We start from the raw sequence: 23311 nt of genomic DNA on the forward strand, positions 1-23311 counted from the left end.
CACTCAAAAGAAGGAATGTAGTTGGAAACAGCCTGGAAACAAACCTCTCCAAATCCCTGAAGTGCAATACACTCGCGTCCAGAAAGTTTTGTCAGTTCTTGGAGAGGAGAGGATGGTCCTGACTCCTCAGCAGAGCCCATCCTTGCACGGGCAGAGGTTTGCTGTCACCTGGAGGATGTACTTTGGGCATAATTGTAGCAGCATCTTTCCTGTTAATACTAGAGACTGAAGGGGGGGGTGGGGACTGATGCTCTCTGTTATTTAGCAAAGACTGCACATCTGCTCTGGCCAAGGTAACGGCGCGCAGATCGCTGCAGCACATGAGTGCTTAAAAGCTTGTCATTTTGGGATGCACACATTACTTCACTATGCAGTTGTCAGGAACATCAATGAAAAATCACCCAGTTACTTCACTATGGAAAATTACGCCTGGCTTTCATTTCACAAGACTGCAGTTTTGCTAATTACCTCTTTCCCCCTCAGTATCATCTTCAACATACACAAAGTTTTTGGAGGTTACAAAACTGCAAGAGTAACAAGGCTTTTGCCTGTTTTACAAAGAAATCTTCTGAAACTCATTAAATACCAAAGTAACCACTGCTTCCCTGAAACTTAACTGGAAGAATGTAATAACACTCATTCCTTGACCCTCCAGGTGGCTGAAACCAGAGGTTCCTTGAAGCTTGCTCATTCTTAGGACACAAATACATACAAGTACCAGTTACTAACTTCAACAGGGCAACAAAAAGGACCAGAAAGAGGTTGAAAAGAGGCCTAAGGACAACGGAGCCAATTCACAAAACCACGACAGAGCCCATTTGAGGTTGGAGAGGGACAGAAACAATTTAAAACTCTGCAAAATACTTTTTAAAAACATGATCTCTCTTGAAAAAATAACTGGAGCAGCTTTTAAACTTCTCCATATGTGTCTGAGGAGGAAAAACCCAACAGGGATCAAAAATACAGATAAAAAATAAACATGATTCTACTTTGCAAGAAGTATTTCCATTGTTCTCAATAGTGGCTCACCATTCCCAAAGTATGCTTGGGGCTTTAGTCTCTCTGTCTTGCTCTTTGCTCCTTTCTTCCTGTTTCTTCCTCTTCTGCTCCCAGAACAGACGCAAAAGTCTTTGGTCTCAGAACACTGGATGCAGCACAGTGTTGCAAGCACATACTAACAGTGTTCACACTTGGGGAGGAGGCAGGAAGGAGCGAGGGCTGGTCCTGCTGAGGAGATGGGATGGGTGGGTTGTGGGCAGTCAGCTCCTAGATGGCTCCTTCACTGTGCATACTGTGGTTGGGCTTGTTGTGAGTCACACAGTTCTGTTCGTTCAGCAGGTTTGCTGTCTCGTCCGGCAAACCGTCATGCAGCTCCGTAAGAGTCAGTTCGATTTTAGTGTTTTCACTGTCCGAGGACTGAGGTGTTTTGTCCATCCGGGATGCCATCAGGGCATTTTGGTACTGCTGTCTTGAGATCTGCTCCAATAACAGAAGGAACAAAAACAGCCAGTCACACTTTTGTGTCTCCCGTGGGACACGCTGAGAAAATAAAATGCCCTCCCTTTCTAGATGATCACACTTCCATCCCTATTTACCTGTTTCTATAAAACATCTCTGTGCTTTGCAAGCCAAGAGCATCCCAACTCAACACCACAGCATGGTGACATTTCCAGACAGGGTGGAAGCACAGAGCTGTGTGATACCCATGCTGTTCAAAGGCAGGAATTTATTCCTATGCAGAGATTTTAAAATCAGACCTCCATTTCCTTCTACCCATGCACATTTTTAGGGCCAGAAACAAGAGTTCAGTGAAGTCTTTCTCCCAACTTCAGTGAGCTCCTGGTGAGGCTCTAAGAGTCCCTATAGAGTCAGAGGGTACAGGCATTACTGCTCGTCTAGGCCAGCAAACACAGCGGGAGCTACAGTCTTATTCTGATACATAAAGGCGTTCAATTCTAGAAAAGACTGGGATCTCCATAGGGTTGAGTGCAAATTAGCAACCCATGAAGTCTTCCACTGGTCTCTGCAAGAGCAGGCTGCATTCAGCAGAACAGTCACAACAGCAGCTGGCCTAGAGCCCACAATGCCCCAGAGGCAAGAAAGTCTACAGCCCCATATATCTGCGTATGGTAGTAGAAGGGAGAATTCCTCCTGGGACCACAAGCAACCAGTCCCATAAACTCCTCTGGGTCAGCCTTTCCAGCCAGGACAGACAGCAGGATGCACGTGCGCTGGCAGCCCCGTGAACTACAACAGCAGCGGGTTATCTCAGCAGGCAGGAAGGTGGAAGAGGTGAAACGACTTTTAGAAAACCCTGAGTTTCAGTAGCAATGCGAGAGAGGGACTGGAAATGGAGAGAGTCAGATGGACCAGGTCACAACTCCAAAAGCAAAATCCAGACATGCACGAGCAGGTCACAACCCTGGTTTACAAGGTATTAATTGAATAAATGCCCACATCGCACAGTGAAAACTCTAATGTTGAATACTCTGTCCTATGCGTAAAGCAGAGTGATGCAAAAAGAGGCGTGCAAGTCTGTTTGCAGAGACGCCAGACAGTTTAGCATTCATTAGTCTCAGTATGAACACAGTGAGAGTTGGAAGGACTCCACATAAACCAGCATAAGATGAGCAGCTGCTCTGTACAGCAGATTAACCACTGAAATCTGTAGTGAGAATCACTTGCCCAGTGATAAGTATTTACTCATTTAAACCTTGAAGGCTTGAACCATCGACCAGCACACTTGCATCTGCCAAGTTTTTAATGCAATACTGCACTCTCCTTTTAAAATCTGGCTACAGAATAATCGATTTTGCGTTCTAGTATTTCTACTCTATTCTGCATTCCTAACATTGAATTAACTTTGACAGAAGTTGAATTCACAAATCATTTGAGTTGCACACACAGAAACTGTGAACGTGCACTTAATTTAAGAAAAGTATCAAGGTCAACTTCTGGCCATGGGACGTCAGCTTCCCTGGACTCCCAGCTGGGCTGGAATTGCTGCCAGCATTAGCTCTTCCTCAGCTCAGCTAGATTTCCTATCCCACAGGACTCGCGCACATTTCAGCGTGGGATGCACCATGCTGGGGGACAGAGCGGTATTCATGCAGCAACTCACTGGTAGTATGAGACATGAGCCTAACATGTGAAGTTAGATAAAGAGAAATGTCCAAGACTTCTCCAAGCAGAAGAAGGATGACAAGTCAGAAAGTAAGATCAAGAACCCCAAACTGAAACCAAAATCAAAAGTGACTAAGAACTGCAACCAACAGAAAACATCTCATCCTTTAGAAAAGGACACTGTCTGATAATGAAGGGTCTCCATTTCGGATGTCTCCAAAGGCTTCACAAGGATACGTCTTTCATAACTAAAAGCAGAGAGAGGTTATTTCCTATGGTCTTTCCTTGAGAGACCTGAAATTCAGAAACTTATGCGACCAATCTACTTACAAGGTTAAATGAGAGGAACAGTGAAGACAAATCAATGGACAGCAGATATTGATTTTCAAACGGCTGCTTTCATTATCCTATTTACTCACAGAGCAATCTAGAGCGATCTCCCTTCCCCAGGCTCTCCATCCTACCAGCCAAGCCCAACGTTCCAGCAGGGCTTTTCCAGCCTTTTTCCTACCTTGACAAACTGAATGTCTGAGAGCGCTTTCACTGAGTAGTCCGGAACATAAACTTGAAGGAAAGACGCATTCAGCTGGTTGTTGCTGCTCCCTAACGTTGGCGTCACTGCATCAATGCGATCACTTCGGTTTAAGGAGTCTGAGTGATTCAAGCCACAGGGCCGAGGTGGAGACTTGTTTTCAGCTGAGAAATGGGCAAGAGCAAGAGATTTCTTAAATCAAGTAGAAAACAGTTAAAGTCACCAGTTTCAAAGGGACACAAAAGAATTGCACAAAAGAACTGCAAATACTTAATCCACTCAAACAGACATGCAACTAAATAATCAAATTATCCTGAAAAAGAGTACGGTTCGAGTCCAGGGCTGGTAGCCGACATCACTGAGTATGCCTTAAACAAACCTGGTTTTGTTTATGCTGCGATGGACATGCCCTGTGCACAGTTGGTCACAGCGCTTCAGCTGACGAGCGGTAGCCACCAGAGAAAGGTAACTTCCCAAGGCTCCCTTACAGGAGCTCTTGATAGTCAGGCCATGCTTAAAAGATTTTTGCTTTTTCTTAATGATTTATAATCACAACTCCATATGAAATCTTTCATCCACAGTCAGTCCTAGCTAACCCTTATCCCCTTTTATTCCAGCTGGTACCTACGCACGCCTTGTTCCCTGAGTTAGAGCAGACGTTTTCAAAATCATAAGAGAGCGATAGAGTTCTCAATGGACCAGAGTGCAGTCCACGTGATGATTGCTGCAACATTTCCTCTAATATCTCCCAGTGCTTGAAGGGGCAAGAACTTAATGACGGAGAGCAAGCTCCATGCAGTACACGCCAGCCAGCAAAACAGGGAAAACAGTCCATGCTACAGAGAAAAATCTGCGTCCAGGAAAGGAGTAAACAAGACACATCATTTTCCATCACTGGCCTTTATGCGCTGCAGGGTTTCACCTGAAAATCTTGCAGCTGTCCCCTGCAAGTGTGATTTGCCACAGTTCATCTCAAGTAAATGTGCTTTAAGGAAGCCACAGACATTTTGCATCCCTAGCTTTCACCCACCAGTGACCTAGAAGACAGGAGGGCAGAAATGCATCCTAAGAGACATCCCAAGCCCTCCTGCAGATGGGCTTCTCCCTGGGTGCACACGCAGTACATACCGATCAAAGAACTGTCCAGTTCAAGGCCCTGAGCAACCTGATCTAGTTGGAGATATCCCTGTTCCTTGCAGGGGGGTTGGACTAGATGACCTTTGAAGGTCCCTTCCAGCCCTAACCATTCTATGATTCTATGATTCTATGATTCTAGTTTGGGACTAGTGAATTTTTGAATCTTAGTGTAGTGAAATTGCATTCAGCCAGTCCAAACTGAAACTTAATGTAAACTCTGCTGCCCACTACATGACTCTCATTCTCAGCTGAAAGATCATTTTTATATAATCCTAAGATACAAAGCCTCTTCGAGCAAATCAGTAACAGTATACTTGCGAGCTTTTCAAATTGTTTTTTTGAAGAATTTTCTATATATAAACCCATTTCAAAAAAAAAAGCTCCCTAAAATTCAACCCTACCTCTGCCACTTAATCACTACAAATATAATGTCTCCTTGCCCAAATGACACAGTCCGTTCTATACCTCTGCATCCGGCCTTTCCTAAACCTAACACTTTAGATGCTTCCAGATGTATGGCAGAATTGCCCTGTTATTTATTTTCCACTTAAAACTCATCTGATGTTGTCTTTCTTCCAACTTTAGAAAAGGCAACAGAAAAATACAGGTTCTGACAGCTTGGCAATTCTGCCATTTCTGTACTATAGAATTAGTTCAGGTCCCTATGGCAACACCAAGTACAGGTTTAGGGGGAAGCACTCAGAGCCTTGCAAGGTTTTCCTCCATACTGACTTGCCATCTTGAAAGCCACAGTAGGCTGCAATAACCACTGCCAGGAGCCAAACCTCTATCTGCACACAGGGCTTTATGCTGTAATTCCCACTGGAGGACAAGCAACTGTGAAGGCTGAGTGAATTTGTCCTGTCTTTCCCACCTGCATACACAAAATGCGGCTGTGCATGACAAGAACAGCATCACTGCTGCTCGAGATAAAGGTTTCCATCTGGAACAGCTTTGCACTAAGTGTGACTTGTATCTGCCCTTTCTTTTCACCAGGAGTCTAGTGAAAAGTAGTAGATTTATTAGTACATTACTAATAAAAACCAAAGGACAGAGAGAAATATGACAAAGCATATACTAAAAAAAAAAAAAAAAAAAAAAAAGATAGGTGAAACAAAAGGACAAAACAGAAAAGTATGATTACTAAAAATCTGAGGGAAAGGACATCACTTCTGGACCACGTGCAGGTCAGGGAGGGAGAAGAGAAGTTAATGAAGAAGGAAGGATACAGAAAGGGCAGACGACAGAAGAATACCAGGCAGGTCCATGTCTGCAGAACAGCGCCCTGCCAGCCCCCTAGCAGGCCAGTCCAGATCTCGACAGATCTTTTCTACCCAGGTTTTCCCATACTCCTCACCTTCCTATACAGGGCATAAAGAGCACAAACCACAAGACGAACATCAGTACAATTGTATTATGAATTTGGGGTTAAACAACAGGATCCTTTTTAGAAGGACCTGGCAGAAAGTCCAAGTTTCATCAAAACTGGTACTACATTGACACAGTGACCAGGCTTACCATATCAGTTCCTTTCAAAGGAGATTCTTCCCATTATTATTTTCCATTATTGATTTTTTTTTTTTCAGTTGAGGAAAAAGCTAGGAAAATATCTTTGGCATTTATATTGGAAACACTTTGCATGTGCAAAGTGTACACTTATTTGTAGCAAGGAAAAAAAAAAAAAAAAAAAGACGACCTGTCAAAACAAAAGAACCAAGCTAGAAGAGATAATCAAAGCCACTGAGCTTAAAAGAAAGCCATCAGGTACTTAGGCACTTTAATTAAAGGAAGATTAAATTTCTCCCCTTCTTTGAAGTTTAGCAGCAGGAAACTTTAACAGAGCAGGAGAAAAAAAAAAGCCCCTGCAGGGCAACAACCTGTAGTTTGTTTGGAATGTGTATGACACTAATTTAAAGACTGATGGTAAAATACATTTCCAAAAGTGAAAAAAAGAAGAGGGGGGAAAATACAGGAAGCAGATGGTGAAAGTTTATGAAATGCATGATATGTACTAATGTTTAGGAGATATTTCAATTAAATATGCATATCATTATCTTGTTTGCTTTAGGTCCAGGGAAAGATACATTTGAAAAAGAAAACTTCAAGAAGAAGAAATACGTTCACTGTGGCCCAGACTATTTTAGGATTCTGCCCTTCCTACAGACTTTCTTGATGGGTTTCCATTTTTCTCAACTTCTCTGCACATGCAGTGTTTGCAAAGCTCAGTTCTTGACCCTTCCCAATTTCTAACTGCTCAGCCACATCTCAGAGCTCTTTTTGGCCCAGTTGGTCTTTGTTCTCCAAAGGGATTTCTGTGTCAATCAACTTGGTCATTCAGCAAGGAAAGGTCTTAAGCAAAATGGGAACCAGAAAACCCCACAAGAGGTCCCACAACCTTCTTGTACATTCCATTGCAAATCCATCCACTCAGTAAATCACTGGTCCATGGCATTAACCTCGCTGAGAGAAAGCTCAAAGCTTTTGAGGAACTGAAATGGCCAGGCTGTATACAAACCATAGAATTTAGCCATAGGAGAGTATAAGAATTCTTTCATTAAAGAAGTTTTCCTTTTATGGCAGTTTAGCAGCAGACATTCTCCTCTCCCAAATGTATTTTCTTCAGAAATTCTTAGGCGTCAGCTTGGGGGCAAATACTTTCTTTTAAAAAATCTCCCATCCTAATTTTCCATCAGCGAACATATGAGAAACAAGAACAAGCACACATTACCAAATACATTTTCTTCAACATTTTTTTAGTTCTTGCCATTTTGATGACTCTGTCATGTTGCTACCAATTACCACAAATGAAAGTTCAGGATACCTACCTGCGAGGCACAACTCTGTGCTGGACTTCTCCCTAACAAGCAAAGGGGTCAGATAAATACAGACTGCAGCTGACTTTTTATGGCATCAGGGCAGTCACAAGAATGGTGAAAATAGAAGCATGCGGATTTACCTGGAGAACCTGCTGCTAACAACTCTGTTCTGCTGACAACAAAGGTACGAGACAGGGACAAGGGAACTAGAAGAGGGAGAGAAAAAGGATGAGATCACGACCAGAAAGGCGGCAGCTATCCACACTCGACAGGGGAAGGAGCCAGTTCACACACTGAAAAACTAAAACCAGAAGTGCAAAACAACTGTGAAAAAGTAAAAGGTTAAAACAAAAGCAAAACCAAAAAAGACAATTAAACAATTTTAGGGATAAACAAAAAAACAAACCTAAGGAATTACAGTGAATCAAGCAATTTTCACTTGCTAATTTGAATGGTTATCCAGCACAGAACAGTCCATCAAGGTACACTCAGCTTTAAAATAGTTCAAAAGGAGCAGTGGTGCCCACTCCAGCCTGAAAGGCAAAGACTTAAAATAAGCCAGAAAGCTTTCATGGGTGCTGTTCCAAATGAGAGTCAGATAAAAATAGAAATAAAACCAAAGGACGCTTCATTGTTCAAGTTTTCAGTAAAACGTCAAGCAAAGTTGTGATTCTCCAAGCTCATCCCTGTCAGGACGGGTACCATAGTGCTCATCGTTATTGCAAATCCCTCCCCAGCTGTAGTTAAAGAAAAAAGCTTCACTCTTTTGTTTTTGTCTTTTTTTGGGGGTTTTGTTTTGGGGTTTAGGTGTGTTTATTTTGGTAGTTTGTTTTTTGTTTTGTTTTTTTTTTTTTTTTTTTTAATGCTTTACTCTCCTGTTATTGACTTCACATTCCATGTGGGGAGAGCAAGCACACGAAATCTAATTAGGACACACAGAAGAGCAGGAGTGTTCTCTTGTTCTGCAATAACTTATCCTTTCACTAAGCTTTCCTGCCTACACGGAGCAACAGGAATTTATTTTTATGAGCTCATCCTAACAGAAATCTCAGGATGCTGCAAGACATCATAAAACAAATTCTCTAAAACCCGGAAGGAAAGCCAACAAAATGAGGGGTTTGCTACTGGTGAAAGCCAATCAGTGGAAGGTAAACAAATCCAAGGTTGGTCAAGATTATAGTGCAAAATAGTGCATACCCTTAAGTTTGACATGACAAAATCCAAGACGGATTTCAGGGCAAGCAAAGAGGAATCATTTGCCCTCACAGGACTTGAGGAAACTGGCATGGTGGCAGAAAGGGTTAAAATACAAAAAAAAAATCAACACATGAAAATAGTCAAACTGAACAATGCTGGCAAACAAAAAGATGCCACAAGTGATTTCCATGCATAGGTCTGGTAGGAGAAGCGACCATGCCTAACCCAGCTCCGTGTCTGGCCCACACTGCAAAAGCTGGGCTGCGAAGCTGAGGGTATGGTGCAGTTGTACACTCGCCTCACGATTCCTCGTGAACACTGCTGCTATCACTCAGACAAAATCCACCCAGTGCTCTGCACAATTCCAAATCTTGTCAGGCCTCAAAAGGTATAAGATTGACTGATCAAATTAAAGTGCACACAATTAAGGAAAAATTAGTCTTGCCTGTAAAAGTGAGCTGACACGTCCAAAAGAACTGCTGTTGTCTGTATCACAGAATCACAGAATGTTAGGGATTGGAAGGGACCTCAAAGGATCACCCAGTCCAATCCCCCTGCCAGAGCAGGACCACCTAGATCAGATCACACAAGAACGCGTCCAGGCGGGTTTTGAACATCTCCAGAGAAGGAGAATCCACAACCCCTCTGGGCAGCCTGTTCCAGTGTTCTGTTGCCCTTACTGTGAAGAAGTTCTTCCTCACGTTTAAGCGGAACCTCCTATGTTCTAGAGTAAACTGTAGAGTTTAATAAGGCTACACTCATAACTTCCAAAATCATTTTCATTCCAACGCTGTTCACATACGTAAAGGGAGTGCTCATGAGAGTACAATTAAAACAAGCTGCCTCTCAAGTGGAACATAAACCCTGCTGCGACAGGAGGACCTGATTTCAGCATGAGAAACGTCTCCCCCTGAAGCTGAGCAAGCGGATTTGGGTCAGCAGTTGGCCAATGCCAGCACCAGCACCCCAGCTCCCCTCAACGGGGCTGTGAATTCCCAGTTGAGGTTTGAGATCTTAATGGTGACACTGCTGGCACCAAAATACATCACCAAATGCCAAAATATAGCACTGGACCCTGCTCTCGGTGGATTATAAAAGAATCCCTCAACCTGCACCTGTAAGGTAGTGGCTTGTGTGGCTACCACTTGTGTGCCGGGAATCAGTCCACGCCTCGGTGGGGACTGGCTCACGCCTCCCCCTCAGACACCAGCTCCATCCCCTGCCAATTTCCTGGTTACATTTCCACACAAGCTGACCGGAGCAATCGCTTTTCTTGCACTGCTGCCCACCTTTTCATCAAGACAACTTTAGAAACAAGACTGGTGAAGGGAACCATCTCCACACCAACTGGGTGTTTGTACTGTGCACCACTAGATGTCCCTCTGTCACTAATTATTTATTTCCATTAATTCAATCCCTGTCACCTTAGTGTGAGCAAAACTACAAAGCTGTCCTCTGGTACAGAACACATCACTCACTAAGGCCAACGCTCGCATCCTCCAGGAGCTGGCAAACCGCTGCCAGCCCATGGGTTTCGGAGTCAGCACCGTCACCGGCCCAGGTCCCTCTCAGGGACACTGTGCCAGGCAGGGAGTTTCGCTGCTGAGGAGGTAAGGTTTACATCAGCCCCACGGACACAGCATGGTGCGGGGATGCCCTGCGCAGCCTCCTCCTGCCGTGCTCACAGGATGGGCAGGCTTGTGCAGGAGCACATTCCAGAAGCAGAAGGTAAGAGGACATACCTGGCAATGCTGTGAGGGCCATCACCCCATAGTAGGAAAAAGCACCAGCTTCAAACTTCATCCCCTCTTTCCCAGCCTCCACTTCAACTTTCCCCTGTTAAGGAAAAGGAGAGACAGCTGCAATTAAAAGGGACCGTAGGTCTCGAGGCACAAGACCAGACTTGAGCCCTGAAAGCTAGTTTTGCCTGACATTCCTAAGCCGTTTCATGGTCCCTGCAGTTTGTGACAGTGCCTGAACAGGGACCTGAACAGACCATGAAGGGCAACATGCTCTTGTGCCCTGAGCTATCCTGGTCTTTGGTGCCCCGTAGCCAACATAAGTCGCTGCAGAGGAGCAGCATCACCACAGTGCTTCGCGGTGGTACTATTGCCCTGCTCCAAGTGCTGCCAGGCTGTTTTCCCTCAATGCAGACTGGCAAAAATAACAACAAGTTTATGGGGTCTTGAGACACCTAGACAGTTTGGGCCACAGCTCACATTCACATGAAGAGACCTTCCAACACAAACATAGGAAAGAGAGATGGGAGACAACAGGCGAGGAGGCTGTCTGCCTTCACCAGTGAGATTCCCATGGAAACAAAGCCATGTTCGTCAAGAAGCGGTCCTGGGGCTACTTTGCTTTTCTTGGTTTCTAGCAGTTCTACATATTCCAGCACCCTTCACTTAAGATACTGCTCTTTCACAAGGTCTTGCCTATAAAGACCCTCAGTGCTTCCCAAGTGGTACAAAACCACACTACCTCATAAGCGCACCTGTTTCTGACGTGGGCTGAACCAAAAGTTTAACATCACATCCTACAAAGGACTCTAGAACAGAAGCCATCACATCAATCATAGCCGTAAACATCGCAGTACTTTGGTATATAAGAACCCCAAAATAACTAGAGCTTCTTAGCAGAGCCTGGTTTTCAGGTCCAACCATCCTTACTGGTGCTGCACTGTTACAACACACCACTACAGACAGAAGAAACCTCATGCAGCTTTCAGGCTGAACTACACAAAAGCTGAGACTTCAGGCAAACAACGTAATTACCTGCAGTACTTCCCCTCTGGCTAGGCTGGAAAGGGCAGACAGACTGCCCATCCCATGTAGACTGAACATCAACTGGACACAATCGGGCCAAAATGAGTCCGAAAGGTAGACTTTATTTCTATGTGTTTATTACATTAAGCACCATTTAAAATAAATAATCACATCTTTAACTTTACAGTACTGGAATGTGGCAGAGAACATGAAAATGAACTGAACCTACATGAGCCCTGATTAAAATCAGTTTGTCTAACTGTCCCAGATGAGAAAACCCACAAAATCTACCCCAGCAGGAAGAGAGTGCCTAGCTCACAAATCCACTTTCCCGCTATCACAAGCAACGACTTCTATAATCCCTTTTAAAACCAATTTCACTCCACAACACAAATAAGTAGCTTATTCGTTCATTAGAAGCCTTCCAAAAGGTATGATTTTGCCACCCAGGCAAAGACTGGTTATAAACAGAGCTCTCAACCTACTTACTGCTGGTAGTTCTTCCCCAGCCAAGACCAGGTTTCCAAAATACATACACACCAGGCTTGGATCTTCACATACAGCCAGTCTGGACTTGGCAGCCAAATACAAACTAGTAACTAGTAGTAGGGGTTGAGTTTCAGTTCCAAGACCAGTGCTCTATCAGCACACGCAGCACCTCTGACCTTCCCAGCGGAGGCCACATGAAGACCAGGTATGCTTGGCATAGTCACAGCGGCTGAAAAGCCATTAAGAATTCCCCATGCATGCTATCAGACGTGTTCTGCCCAGTTTAAAATGTGTGCACACATGGTTTCTGGTTTTCCACTGTTTAATGTTCTAACAGGAATTTTGAAAAAACACAATGGCACAAACAAATCTCAAACTGCTACAGAAGAACTCCCCATTAGCTCAGAGAAAAGCTGTGGCAGACAGGTGACATTCCAGTTAAGAGAGTAACTCTACAGAGATTAAACTGGTAAATTTCATGCACAAGAATGTACATTTAGCTGTGTTCGGGCATGCATTTACTGCAAAGATATTCTTGGTCTCTTGATGTAAGAGAACAAGCCCAAGTCTATTTGAGTAACAAAAATATCCCCTCTTGATCTTTGTAGAAGCAACCTTGTTACCATTTTTATAGTAGGTACCTACTGCAAGGCTCATTTTTCCAAATGCATTATAGAGCTAGAACATTGTGTTTGCTAAATATTTATTGACTGAAGAATAGCTCAGAAAGTACTGATTGTTCTTTTGTATCGCCCATGTCCTCCATTTACATCTTTGCAGCATTACCTCATTCAGGAGCATTACCTTGTCTCTGGAATATTTCAGATTGCAACAATTCAGCACATAAGAGCAGTTAAAGAGCTACCAGTGGCTCCTCAAACCCTTGAAAAAAACAATCCTTTTACAAAGAGAATTATGTTGAATCCATAATATCATATTCCAGTGCTTTCTGAATTGTTCATCACTGAGATCGTTTAAAGCCCCTCTCCTTTTTTTTTTTTTAAAGGCCATTTTAAGGAAGATTTCAAGCCCTGTGTTACAATTTCAGCCATGATGCTTGTGTTTTTATAGCCAAAACCGATTTTAGTTATGCAGGATAGAACCTTAAGCACCCTTCCAACAAAATCTCTCTTAAAGGACTGTTCCTGCTCAAACGATGTTAGACAGAAGTTAATTTTCTGTGTAAAGCTTCACCTAGCCATTCAAACGTTCCTGTCAAGTAACAAAATCTGGGAGATACCAGCACCGGAAGCAATCCTGTACAGAACAAGCAGAAAACCGTCCTTCTGTAGCACCTAGGGCTCCAATCTAAAAACCACCCAAATGCAGCAATCTCGGGGTAGGGCAAGTGCTTGGATGGTAGAGTGCCCAGGAACCGCAGGGGCCATGGCAGGAGGCGGCATCGCTCCAGTGGACAGGACAATGTCCCTGTCGAAACCTGCACTTCTCACACACCAAAGGTACAGACTTGAAAATTGCACAGAAAAACGTCATCTCTCTAAACTGTCAGACTCCTCATGCCTCCTTTTGAAAAAGGAAACAACACATTAGCGAAGGCATCCTGACCAAACTCCAACAACATGCCATTTTTTGCACTCCTACCTTCCAGGCAATGCCAGCTGCATGCAGGGACTCCTTTGCATTGCCTGTTCTAGTGATACCTAAAGCATAAATAACTTTCAACAGACGACTGGAAGTGGGAACTGCTGTCTACCTTCACAACTGGTTTAACTGAGGCTGAAAGCAGCTGAGTGAGCTCTTCAAGGTTGGCAAGATCATAAAGGAGGCAGGAGCAGTTCCCGGGAGCCATAACTCCATTCTCATGTTTGAAAGAAAACAAACTTCAAGAACTGTAAAGAGGTATAGAGAGGTATATGTCAGGAGATGAAGGATTTTGAACATATCTACGTAATCACACGTCTGACCTGTAAAATGAGAATAAAGTAGTCGACGGGCTTGTTTCGCTGGTAGAGGTAGTGTTCTGGGGCTTTCTTGTTCTTCTCGTCGTACTTCAGCTCCTGGATGACGTTGGGATGTTTTAGCAGCCTGAGAAGGATCTTCTCTGACATCTGGGATGGACCAAATGCTTCTACTTCTACAACACAAGATACAACTTGGCATTACACTTCATATGCCTGGCAAGAAGCTAGCAATATTTTTTAATAAGCATTCGCCTATAAAAGACACACAGATGCAGCGAGATCCATTATGGAACTGCAGGCTTCCTGTCTTTTGAGACTGTTAGATTTGTAAGGGGGGAAAAAAAAACAAAACCAAAACAAATAGAAACGCCACAGCTTTCATTACTGAAGCATTTTTCAAAACAACCAAAAACCACATCTTCAGCTGAAAGGGAAAAGAAAACGGCAGGCTTGCCCTCCTGAGAGTTCAGATTCACAGTTGCATAGGCTCATTGGATAGTTGTATAAATGGAAGAGTTTACAATTGGGGCACAGAGAACCTTTGAATTTGTTTTTTTCTTCCTCAAAAGGTATTAAATTACTGCATTTACTGCACTTTTTAAAAAGAAAAAAAAAATCAGTTTTGGGCCTGGAAAGTTGCTCTAGATAGATGCTCTACATAAATCAGAGACACAATTGAGGCTGTCACAGTTCATATGGAAAGAGTTACTCAAAGTGAGAGACAGTGCAGGTCAGTTCAAACCATGTGGGATTAACGCCTGACACACAGAACACATCCCCTATCCACTCGCTCTTCAGTGTTCCAACAGGCGCTGTTTGAAGCTGAAAAACTCATCCTTGTGTGGGAGAGTTTACATCGAGGCACATCGAGATTCACACATGCAAATTGATAAGCTTTCCTAACACCTCATTTCAGAACAGGACCGTTAATGACCCAGTACCTTTCATCTGCTAAAGATACTATTCTCAAATTAGAACAGAGAAACCAAAACCGTAGCTTTCATCTTATTTAGCAGTGGCTTCACGGACAGATCTGGATTTAAGCTACACAATCCTTTCATCCACAACAAGTAGAGAAGCAGCACTGTGAGACTATGTCTGTTGAGCAGGTGTTTAGGGAACTCCATCAAGTCTTGTACCACTACATGAACAACGCCTTGCTTGCTGTTAAATCCACATCTTCCTGTTGAACTGCTTCCTTTCACCAAGGACATGCTCACGTGCACAAGAGCCGTAGGAGTCCAAGCCTTTTAAGGAATTACTGCCCCTCAGCTGAGATGTGATAACCGATCACGTACACGTTTCTTTCAAGTCACAGAGGCAAAATAAAGCACGAAGGTGGACTAGGAGCATCTAGGCAGGCAGTTACTGCATCTTAGAGGAGGGGAAGTACTAATTTCCGACTGGAGCTGGCAAACTTGAGACAAAACAACTTTATCATTTTCAACCCATGAATATATGTTGAACACAGCAGTGAGAGACGCCCGTCTGAAAAGGCCTGCATGTGAGAAGTCTTTATATGTCAAAGAGAGACAGCACGAGCAATAGGAAGGTATGTTTCCACAAGCTCTCCTGTTAACAGGTCTCATCTCTGAGGTGAAGGGACCAACTTTACGACGAAAAGCAGTATCAGCTGCAAGAAACCATTCAAGGCCCTGGCCCCTCTGCCAGACTGCCCACCCAAGGGCTAAAGCATCAAGGTTCTCTGGGATGGAGACAACTGTCCTTTGAAACCTGAAGTCATCAACGGAGGTCACACAAGCCAGCCAGAAATCCATTTTAAAAAGTACAGTTCAACCACCTGTGCAGTCTGCATTAAATGTGTCGGGAGAGTTTTTCACTTGGAGGCAAAAAGTCTCACGGAACAGGTTTAGACCTTCCTGCATAAAGTCCAGCATCTCTTTCTGGAGAAGGCGCCAGAGTGCAATTACAGTCAGCTGGCCAGTGGTATGGAGTCCTCTTTGCTTTGTTCCCTGAGCTCTTCCTAATGGGGTGTACTTGCTAGTCGTTAATCTGACGGACTCTAGACATGCAGTGCGGCACTTGGCATTCATCCTTACCTTTCAGACCAATTTAAAGTTACTGGTCCACCCCTGGTAAATGTCTCAGAGGGTTCATGCCGACACTGAACACAGGAGAGGAGAGAATTTAAAAAGAAAAACACAACAGTGGCATTATTTGTCACCCGACAATCAAGCCTCCCTTCCCGCCTGCACTGTCCCACCCACCTCACCGGCCTTTGCTGGAAAAACTGCCTCCGAGGCTCTGGCGTGATCGCAAAACAAGATAACCCGCACTTGCCTGTTGCCAGGAACCGGTGCATTGCCAGGAGGAGCTGCGGTGATATTTTAACCTTCATCTCGCTGTCTGTCTGCTTGAAGGCAGAGAAGTCCTGCTTCCTGTCCCGGTGAGCTACTTTCTTTTTCGTCTTGTTATCAGCTGGGGAAGGGAGGGTGGGAAAAGAGAGGAAGGAAGCGATTTCTGTTAGAACGGGATCCAACATGAACCTGGAGTTGGCCAGGATGGCCACCCAGAGCACAGGGTGCAGACAGACCCCTCCGCAGTACAGGCAAAGCCCTGCTCCTCGGCACGCACAAAGCAGAAACAACCAGGGAGCTGTGCTGCGGGCTCATCTGCCGTCAGCCCCTGTCCTGCAGAGCCAAGCATCCATGGTCTCTGTCACTTCCCTGTCACTTCAATGGGGGGACAGTCTCTGCTTACAAATATCTAATTGCAGAGCAGCTCTGCATATTATACATAAGGTGTGTGCGCATTTCTAGGTGGGGAGGAGACCTGCTCGTTGTTACTAATGATCAAAAGGTATTGTTCTACAAGAATATCCGTGATAACTACTTTTTTCATATATATTACTCAGAAAATCCCCAGCAAATATATATACTAAATATACAATTACTTATTTCTTATGCTGTACCACAGCTTCACTGACTCTTCACAGCTTTGGCAAAATCCACATGCCTTTGGTCCAAGTAATTCCCAATGTCTAGAGTACGCATTTTCTTTTGTCCTGTCCAAACTTCAGCAAAGGCTGGCAAGGTGTACAGCAAGGGGGTGGGAATCTCTGGCCGCTTTACAGGCACTGAAATCACAATGAAGTACAGAGTAGCTTCAGAAGTTCAGATATGGGAATTCACCTGCCAGTGATCCTGGACTGCTGTCCTTTGTTCAGCTAAATACTTGTCACTTGGTTCATCTGTGTCTGAAAACAGGTTCTGTGGTAGGTGACCCCATTTGTGAAAGACAACACGTGTCTGTACAGACAACATCTTTCTGCAACACGAAAGATGGAGTTGCAGAGGCACAAACCACCCAGCTATTATCACCCACCCACTGACCCAATCTGCCAAAACACCTAGGAAACCAAGTAATTGGAGAGCTATAGGCATGTTGGGCTACAGTGTACATCAACTCCAGGAAGAAGAGGTCTCTGCTCAGAAGGCAGAGTCTTGCTCTTCTCTGCTGACACAGTGTGTAAGGTGGCATTGGCTGTAAGCAGCAGAATGCTGTCAGACAGCTCTGAGATCCACCATATATTGCAGGAAACCCAAGTCTCAAGGCAATTACTGTGAGCCCCTCGGATCTGAGGCACGGCTCAGGTTCTAGAGCCTTACTGGGGAAAGATACTGAAAACGCTATAGGTACTTGTCTATCAGCCCCCTAGTCATTGGTTTAAAACAACTGGACTTTTGAGGGACCACAGGGAGTTCTGGTACATTGATTCACTGCAGGGAATTTGGGCAAGCCCACAAAGAGGTATAGGTGAAGGTAACACCATGAAACCTCTTGCATACTCCCAGGTAGCTGTTGCCAGGTTTTGGGTTATGCATGTGAAGATGATTAAAGTGATGTACCATAGCAAGGAAATCACTGAGATCTGGAATTCTGCAGGTGTCCAAATACACGCTACAGGCCACATAAGGCTCAGAGCAGTTGAATTTGGGGCTTAGAAGTGCACAATACTGGTAATGAACAGATTTCTATAAAGATTTTCCCAAATCACCTAGTCTCCTCAACTTCCCATGGACAAGCCCCCACTACAGGACTATCACAGACTCAACAGCAATATTGTACTGATAGTAATGTATCTAAAGCTCGTTCTGCGAGCAGTGCAAATCAGAAAATTTGAGATATTTGTTCCCAAGCACATGGAGAAGAACAATGATGATCCATGCCCTTTTTCTTCTTTGGAAACCAGAAGCCTCTTACCCTAGTAGTACTTTATCCAGGACCTGGACTACATCAAGGACTGCAGTTTCTCTTCCAAAAGCAGGAATAGAAACCACCCAAGGGAGTGGTTACAGACTAAAAACAATCCCTGCCTTAGGAATATAGTCTGAGACAGACCTTATCTGTACTTGCAGTTAAAGGAAAGCAGGATACCAAAGCAATAGAAAGTTAATAGGAGAAAAGTCCCCCAGAAGCTCTCACTAGATCCTATGTCTTGTAAGAGGTAAGAATATAAACTGTGCTTTTTCTGAAAAGCTCAGCGAATGTTATTTTTTACAGTGCTGTGGCTGAGATGTTTTCTCACAAGAAGCTCTGTCATTGCTCTCTTCAGTGAGGCAAAAATCACCACAAGTATGAGTTTTGGCCCTGGGACAGGGAAACATCTCTTTAGCGGGGCAGTAAAGCATGCCTGTATTTCTCCTGTGAAAGAGCTGTACCACCACAGACTTCATACTGCACTTCTGGTACCTGAAAACAGGCCCAGCACCACACCACGGGAGGATGCCTTAAATCTTTCTGTCTACATCAGTCATCAAGGTAAGAGACCCAGGCTCTTAACCAAATGATGGGTGATTCCAACTCCTCCTACTGTTTCCTTGGCAGCTTGTCCAGAAGCATTCCCCCAAGAAAAATGTTACACTGTGAGAGCACAGCCATATGGCTTAAAGCCGTTATCTTGGCTTATTTTTGGAAGAGATAGTCTTAATTGTTCTTCGATATCCAAACAACTTCTGAGCTTCTTCTGAGACAAAGGAACCAAGGACTGGATGGTGACAGAAGTAATTGAATCTGGACTAGGTATTTCCTATCTGTCCTTTCTACAGTAAGTGACATGGAGACCTGGACACTGAAGTTATCTTGGCATGCTGAAGCAATCTCTGCTTACAGAGTGCTGTGACACTGTTTGGTTCTGCAATGTGATGCATCAGGGATACCCTCAGTATAACTTTTGGTGAGATATCAACAAATATTGCAACTATCTTCAGTAAGTTCTAGGAATATTTAGACTTTTCCTTCAAATCAAAGGCAGCAAAGCTGACTGTGAGCTCCTGGGCTGAGGGAGAGAACTCAAGAAGGGGAGGGGTCCAAATACAAGTAAGGTTGTGATCTCTCTTGTAATGTTCTTAAACTTCCAGGTCTGATGCAAAACACCACAAATAATTGCACAAATTTCCTTGAAGGAGCCAGCTCGGACTAGAGACAACCACGGAATGAGGAGTTGAAACCTCAGATCGCCCATTCAGTTGGGCAGGCAGGCAGGTAGCTGGCTGACAGGCGTTGCAAATGCACCCAGACAATGTTCTGGAAAGGTTCTTGTTCTCTTCCTGTGCTCTTTTCTGTCCTTTTGTCTTTAGGACAGAGTAGACATCTGCAGTGAGCTCCAGGCAAGAGAATGAGGACAAAAGTATTTTACCAAATGGAAGTGTAGTTCTGTCTGGCACACAAGAACTATATAAGGACAGAGACAAGCAACTGCTTGAGATATGCATCTATCAGATACTCCAGGAAGGCAAAGTTCAGTCCCCAGAGGACTAGACTCACTGACCCTGTGCCCATACTCAGTACCATGATGCCCAGCCCAAGGCAGCCAGAGGCAGATGCTCAGCACACAGCCCACGTCCCTCTCTCCCTCATTCCCCCAGAGATGCACACACCCAGACTGACAGCCTATGCCCCACACACTGCACAGGTCTTCTTGTTAAGCCTGTGAGTTTGTTTCATTTTAAAAGAAAGGTTTAGGAATTAAGTAAGTTCATTTTGTCCATTCTTTTTGTCCTTAGCTAGAAAAAAAACAGGTTGCCCTGTGTATCACACGTTTCGGCAACTGACAGAAAGTCAGTGAGAGTAAACCTGAAGCTCTTAAACAGCCTAAAATAGCTTCCAGTAAGGATGCAGCTCCTGCAGCCTACCAGTGCTAGACAGCAGAATGTTAACAAGTCCACAGTCCTAATGGCCGACAAGGCAAAAGCATCATTTTCTAATGGGTGGCAACCACCTTGGTATATCTAAAGATTAGATCCCAGCTAACACAAAGCTCTGCTCTTCCTGGCATAGGATACTGATGTACACCATACCAATATCTGTAGTTCTTGCCAGACAAATCGGTGTTGCAAAACCTTTTCTATGTTGCTACACTTTCACTGGGTGACAGTGGAAATATTTATTAGGGCAAACAACTGCTATTCCCAAAGTTCCGTGGTTTATAATGGGAGAAGTGATACGGAGTTTACCAGCACATATATTTAACATACCTGTTTTGACAGCTGTTTGGAAATAGGAATGTTTGGGTGAAATGTGGTCTTCCCCTCAGGGAAGTGACTTGCCAAGGCTAAAAAAAGAATCATTAGGTGAAAGCTATTGCAGCTGCAGCAGTGCAGCTCTGTACCAAATGTGCCCCACGGCCGGGCACCAATTGGCCCTGCAAGCATGGCCTTGCCAGGGCTCATTTTCACCGAGACAGACAGTAAGCATGTGAAAACGCCATGTCAGCTGATGCTTGCAACCAGACTATTTCACCACAACATGCAGAACATGGGCACAAGGGTGTGTTAAGGTATTTCAATTGTAGAAAAGTCCTAGATTTTACCTGGGGCAAACCCTCTCTGAATCTGTATGTGTGAAAAATAGCAGCATTCCAGTTGCACTAAGCGAATGATCAAACTTGGCTTCAATTAGAAAGAGCTAAACAAGACAGGCTACCAGTCAAACGTGGGTCAGAATGGTGAACTCCATGTTCATCAAAGCCGTCTGAGGTCAACACAGAACATAGAGCTTTCTCTCTTGGGACTCTGAGAAGGTTGAGAAATACTCTCCCACCATGGCTAGGGCCATGGGAGTGCAGGACAGATTCCTGTAGTGCATCTACCATAAGAAAATGCTCCAACTTTCCAATACTAAGAGCCAAATGCACTGACAGCTCTTCATCGTGACACTGGCTGAGATGTAGCCTGTGTCATGACAGAAACCTCTTCTCTCCACCCCATCAGCATCCTCAATACAAAGTCCCATGCTCAGAAGTACTCAATCTATCCAGACGTTGACAGGTCAGACATATTTAACAATTTTTCTTGCTCCCATCTTCTCCTCCTTCCTCCCAACATCTCTGCAAGCCATAAGACACAGCAGAGTAGAGCCATCTGAAGAAACACTACATGTTTATTGGGCACGCAACTCTCGAGAAATTCAGCTGCAGATCTTCAGCAGTGAGAGCAGCTTTCAGTAAAAACTGTATACAATTGCTACCCTAACACAGTTCAAATGGATTTTCATGGAAACAGCAGAAAGGCACAGCTCCAACAGCAAGGTCAGGCATTTCATCAAACTTCAAGTTTCCATCAAAGCAAAACAAAACATTTTTAAAACTTCAGAACAAAGGCGTAACTAAGCTGCCAAAATTTTTTTGTAAGGTCTACTTTTAAATAAACACCTAGCATAGAGCAAATCAGTCCAAAGGTTTCAAGATTACTTTGTCAGAGCTGAGCAAGCCAGCTCAGTCTTATAACGGACAGCATCTATGAGCTCGAGTACTAGATGGGGCTACTAGCACCAACACGTAGATATCGACATGAAAAATGAGCTGCCTTACCATACCAGGGACAACAAGGTAACTTCAGGAAACGCAAAGCACGTTCCCATCACTACACCAATTGGAAGTGGTTACAGCACATCAATCTGCCCAAATCCAAAACCTATCACTTTCTGTGATCCTCGCAGCTTCTCTGGATTTCTGCTCTCTCCATTGCTGCTACAATTTCTTTCAATCTAAACAGCAGAATGAACTTCAGTGCTTCATAAAGAAATTAGAAGTTCATCTTCATGGTACATAGCAGAAGTCATCCCAAATTTCCTGCATCCTCCAGAAGGCCTAGGAAGTGAAGGTTCCCTCCTATTCTGAACTAGGAATTTTCAATAGTAAAACTTTCCCAGGAAGGAGAGTTTCAAATGAACTCATGTTCACCAGCTCTATTTTGTTAATCTAGGAAGTCTTCAGATAGTAAAATTAAATTCTCATTTCCTTGCCCTCTAACATGCTATTAATGGTCAAAGCTTTTTTTGTCCTGAAGAACAACACGGTGTGATCTGTGTGGTTTCACTTGACAAACAAGGGAAAAAAAACACTGAAAAGCATATGCGACGTCTTTTCACATGGAAATATCTCAAAGATAGGATGATGAGACAAAGATAGGATCTTTTCAGAGAACAAAAGAAAGTCCAATTCACCCTGTAAAAGCATTATGTTGTAACTGATTAGCCCAGCAATTCATTTGTGAAAGTACAAAAAGAAATCGATACTAACTGGACTTCTGTGATTTGCATAGCAATTAGACTGTTTAGCATATCGTGAAACGCAACTGTGATTTACGAGAACCTTTGGGCACATAAATACTGGTGAAAAATACAGATCAGCTACAGAAAGTAGTTCAGGCAATAACAATCTATTAGGAAAAGTAGAACTATGCCTATCCCACAGTATAAAGTGCTCATTTGACATTTGGCTCGGAGGGAGGACAGAAGATGTGGACAGAAGATGCTTGCATTGGCCTGAAAAAGATGCCGTAGAAACATTCAGATCTCTTCCAGAAGGAAAGAAAAAGAAAGCAAAGGACAAAAGGACAGCTGAACAGTGTTAAAGCTATTTAAAATTATTATTTATATTACTTCTATCACAATGGGATCTAAAGACATCCTTGTGCTACACGCGAACACAAAGTAAAAAATAGCATCTGCCAGTAAGTGATCAAAGCACAGATAAGACAGATGAAGAATGACAGAAAGGAAGTCCCCTATGCACAGGCCAGATTGTGCAGATGGGAACAGAAGCAAAGACACTTTAGGTAACTGGCCAAAGACCAGACAAACTCTGAACTGGGAAAGAAAAGAGTCCAGATTTCTCAAGTCCCAGGTAATGGCTGACCTGCAGCACCATCTCCCTCAACATAAGTAAACACAAAGGAAGGAAGGAGCTGTACTGAGTGATAAAGAGAGGAGTTATTTAGGACAAGCTGGTTTTCAGCCCTGAAGAAGGCTTCCCATTCTCAGGTTTTTTGAATGAGTACTAGAGAGACTCTAAAAGACTCTGTTCCC

At 43.9% G+C, this 23311-nt stretch overlaps 1 protein-coding gene across 1 annotated transcript in view; it reads right to left on the bottom strand.

The window, feature by feature from the left end:
• Positions 1-479: 479 nt before the first annotated feature.
• The window catches only part of CNNM2 (cyclin and CBS domain divalent metal cation transport mediator 2), a 121590-nt gene continuing 98758 nt past the window's right edge, over positions 480-23311 (bottom strand). Inside the window, exons 3-8 of the mRNA XM_086616352.1 lie at positions 16283-16420; positions 13985-14154; positions 10548-10641; positions 7749-7814; positions 3635-3819; positions 480-1476 (exon numbers count right to left, since the gene is read on the bottom strand). Coding sequence (XP_086472478.1) covers positions 1267-1476; positions 3635-3819; positions 7749-7814; positions 10548-10641; positions 13985-14154; positions 16283-16420 — 863 coding nt within the window. The 3' untranslated portion in view covers positions 480-1266. The remainder of the gene's footprint in view (positions 1477-3634; positions 3820-7748; positions 7815-10547; positions 10642-13984; positions 14155-16282; positions 16421-23311) is intronic.

Source organism: Tauraco erythrolophus, chromosome 9 (genome assembly GCF_009769465.1).
Source record: "Tauraco erythrolophus isolate bTauEry1 chromosome 9, bTauEry1.pri, whole genome shotgun sequence".
Classification (NCBI taxonomy): domain Eukaryota; kingdom Metazoa; phylum Chordata; class Aves; order Musophagiformes; family Musophagidae; genus Tauraco; species Tauraco erythrolophus.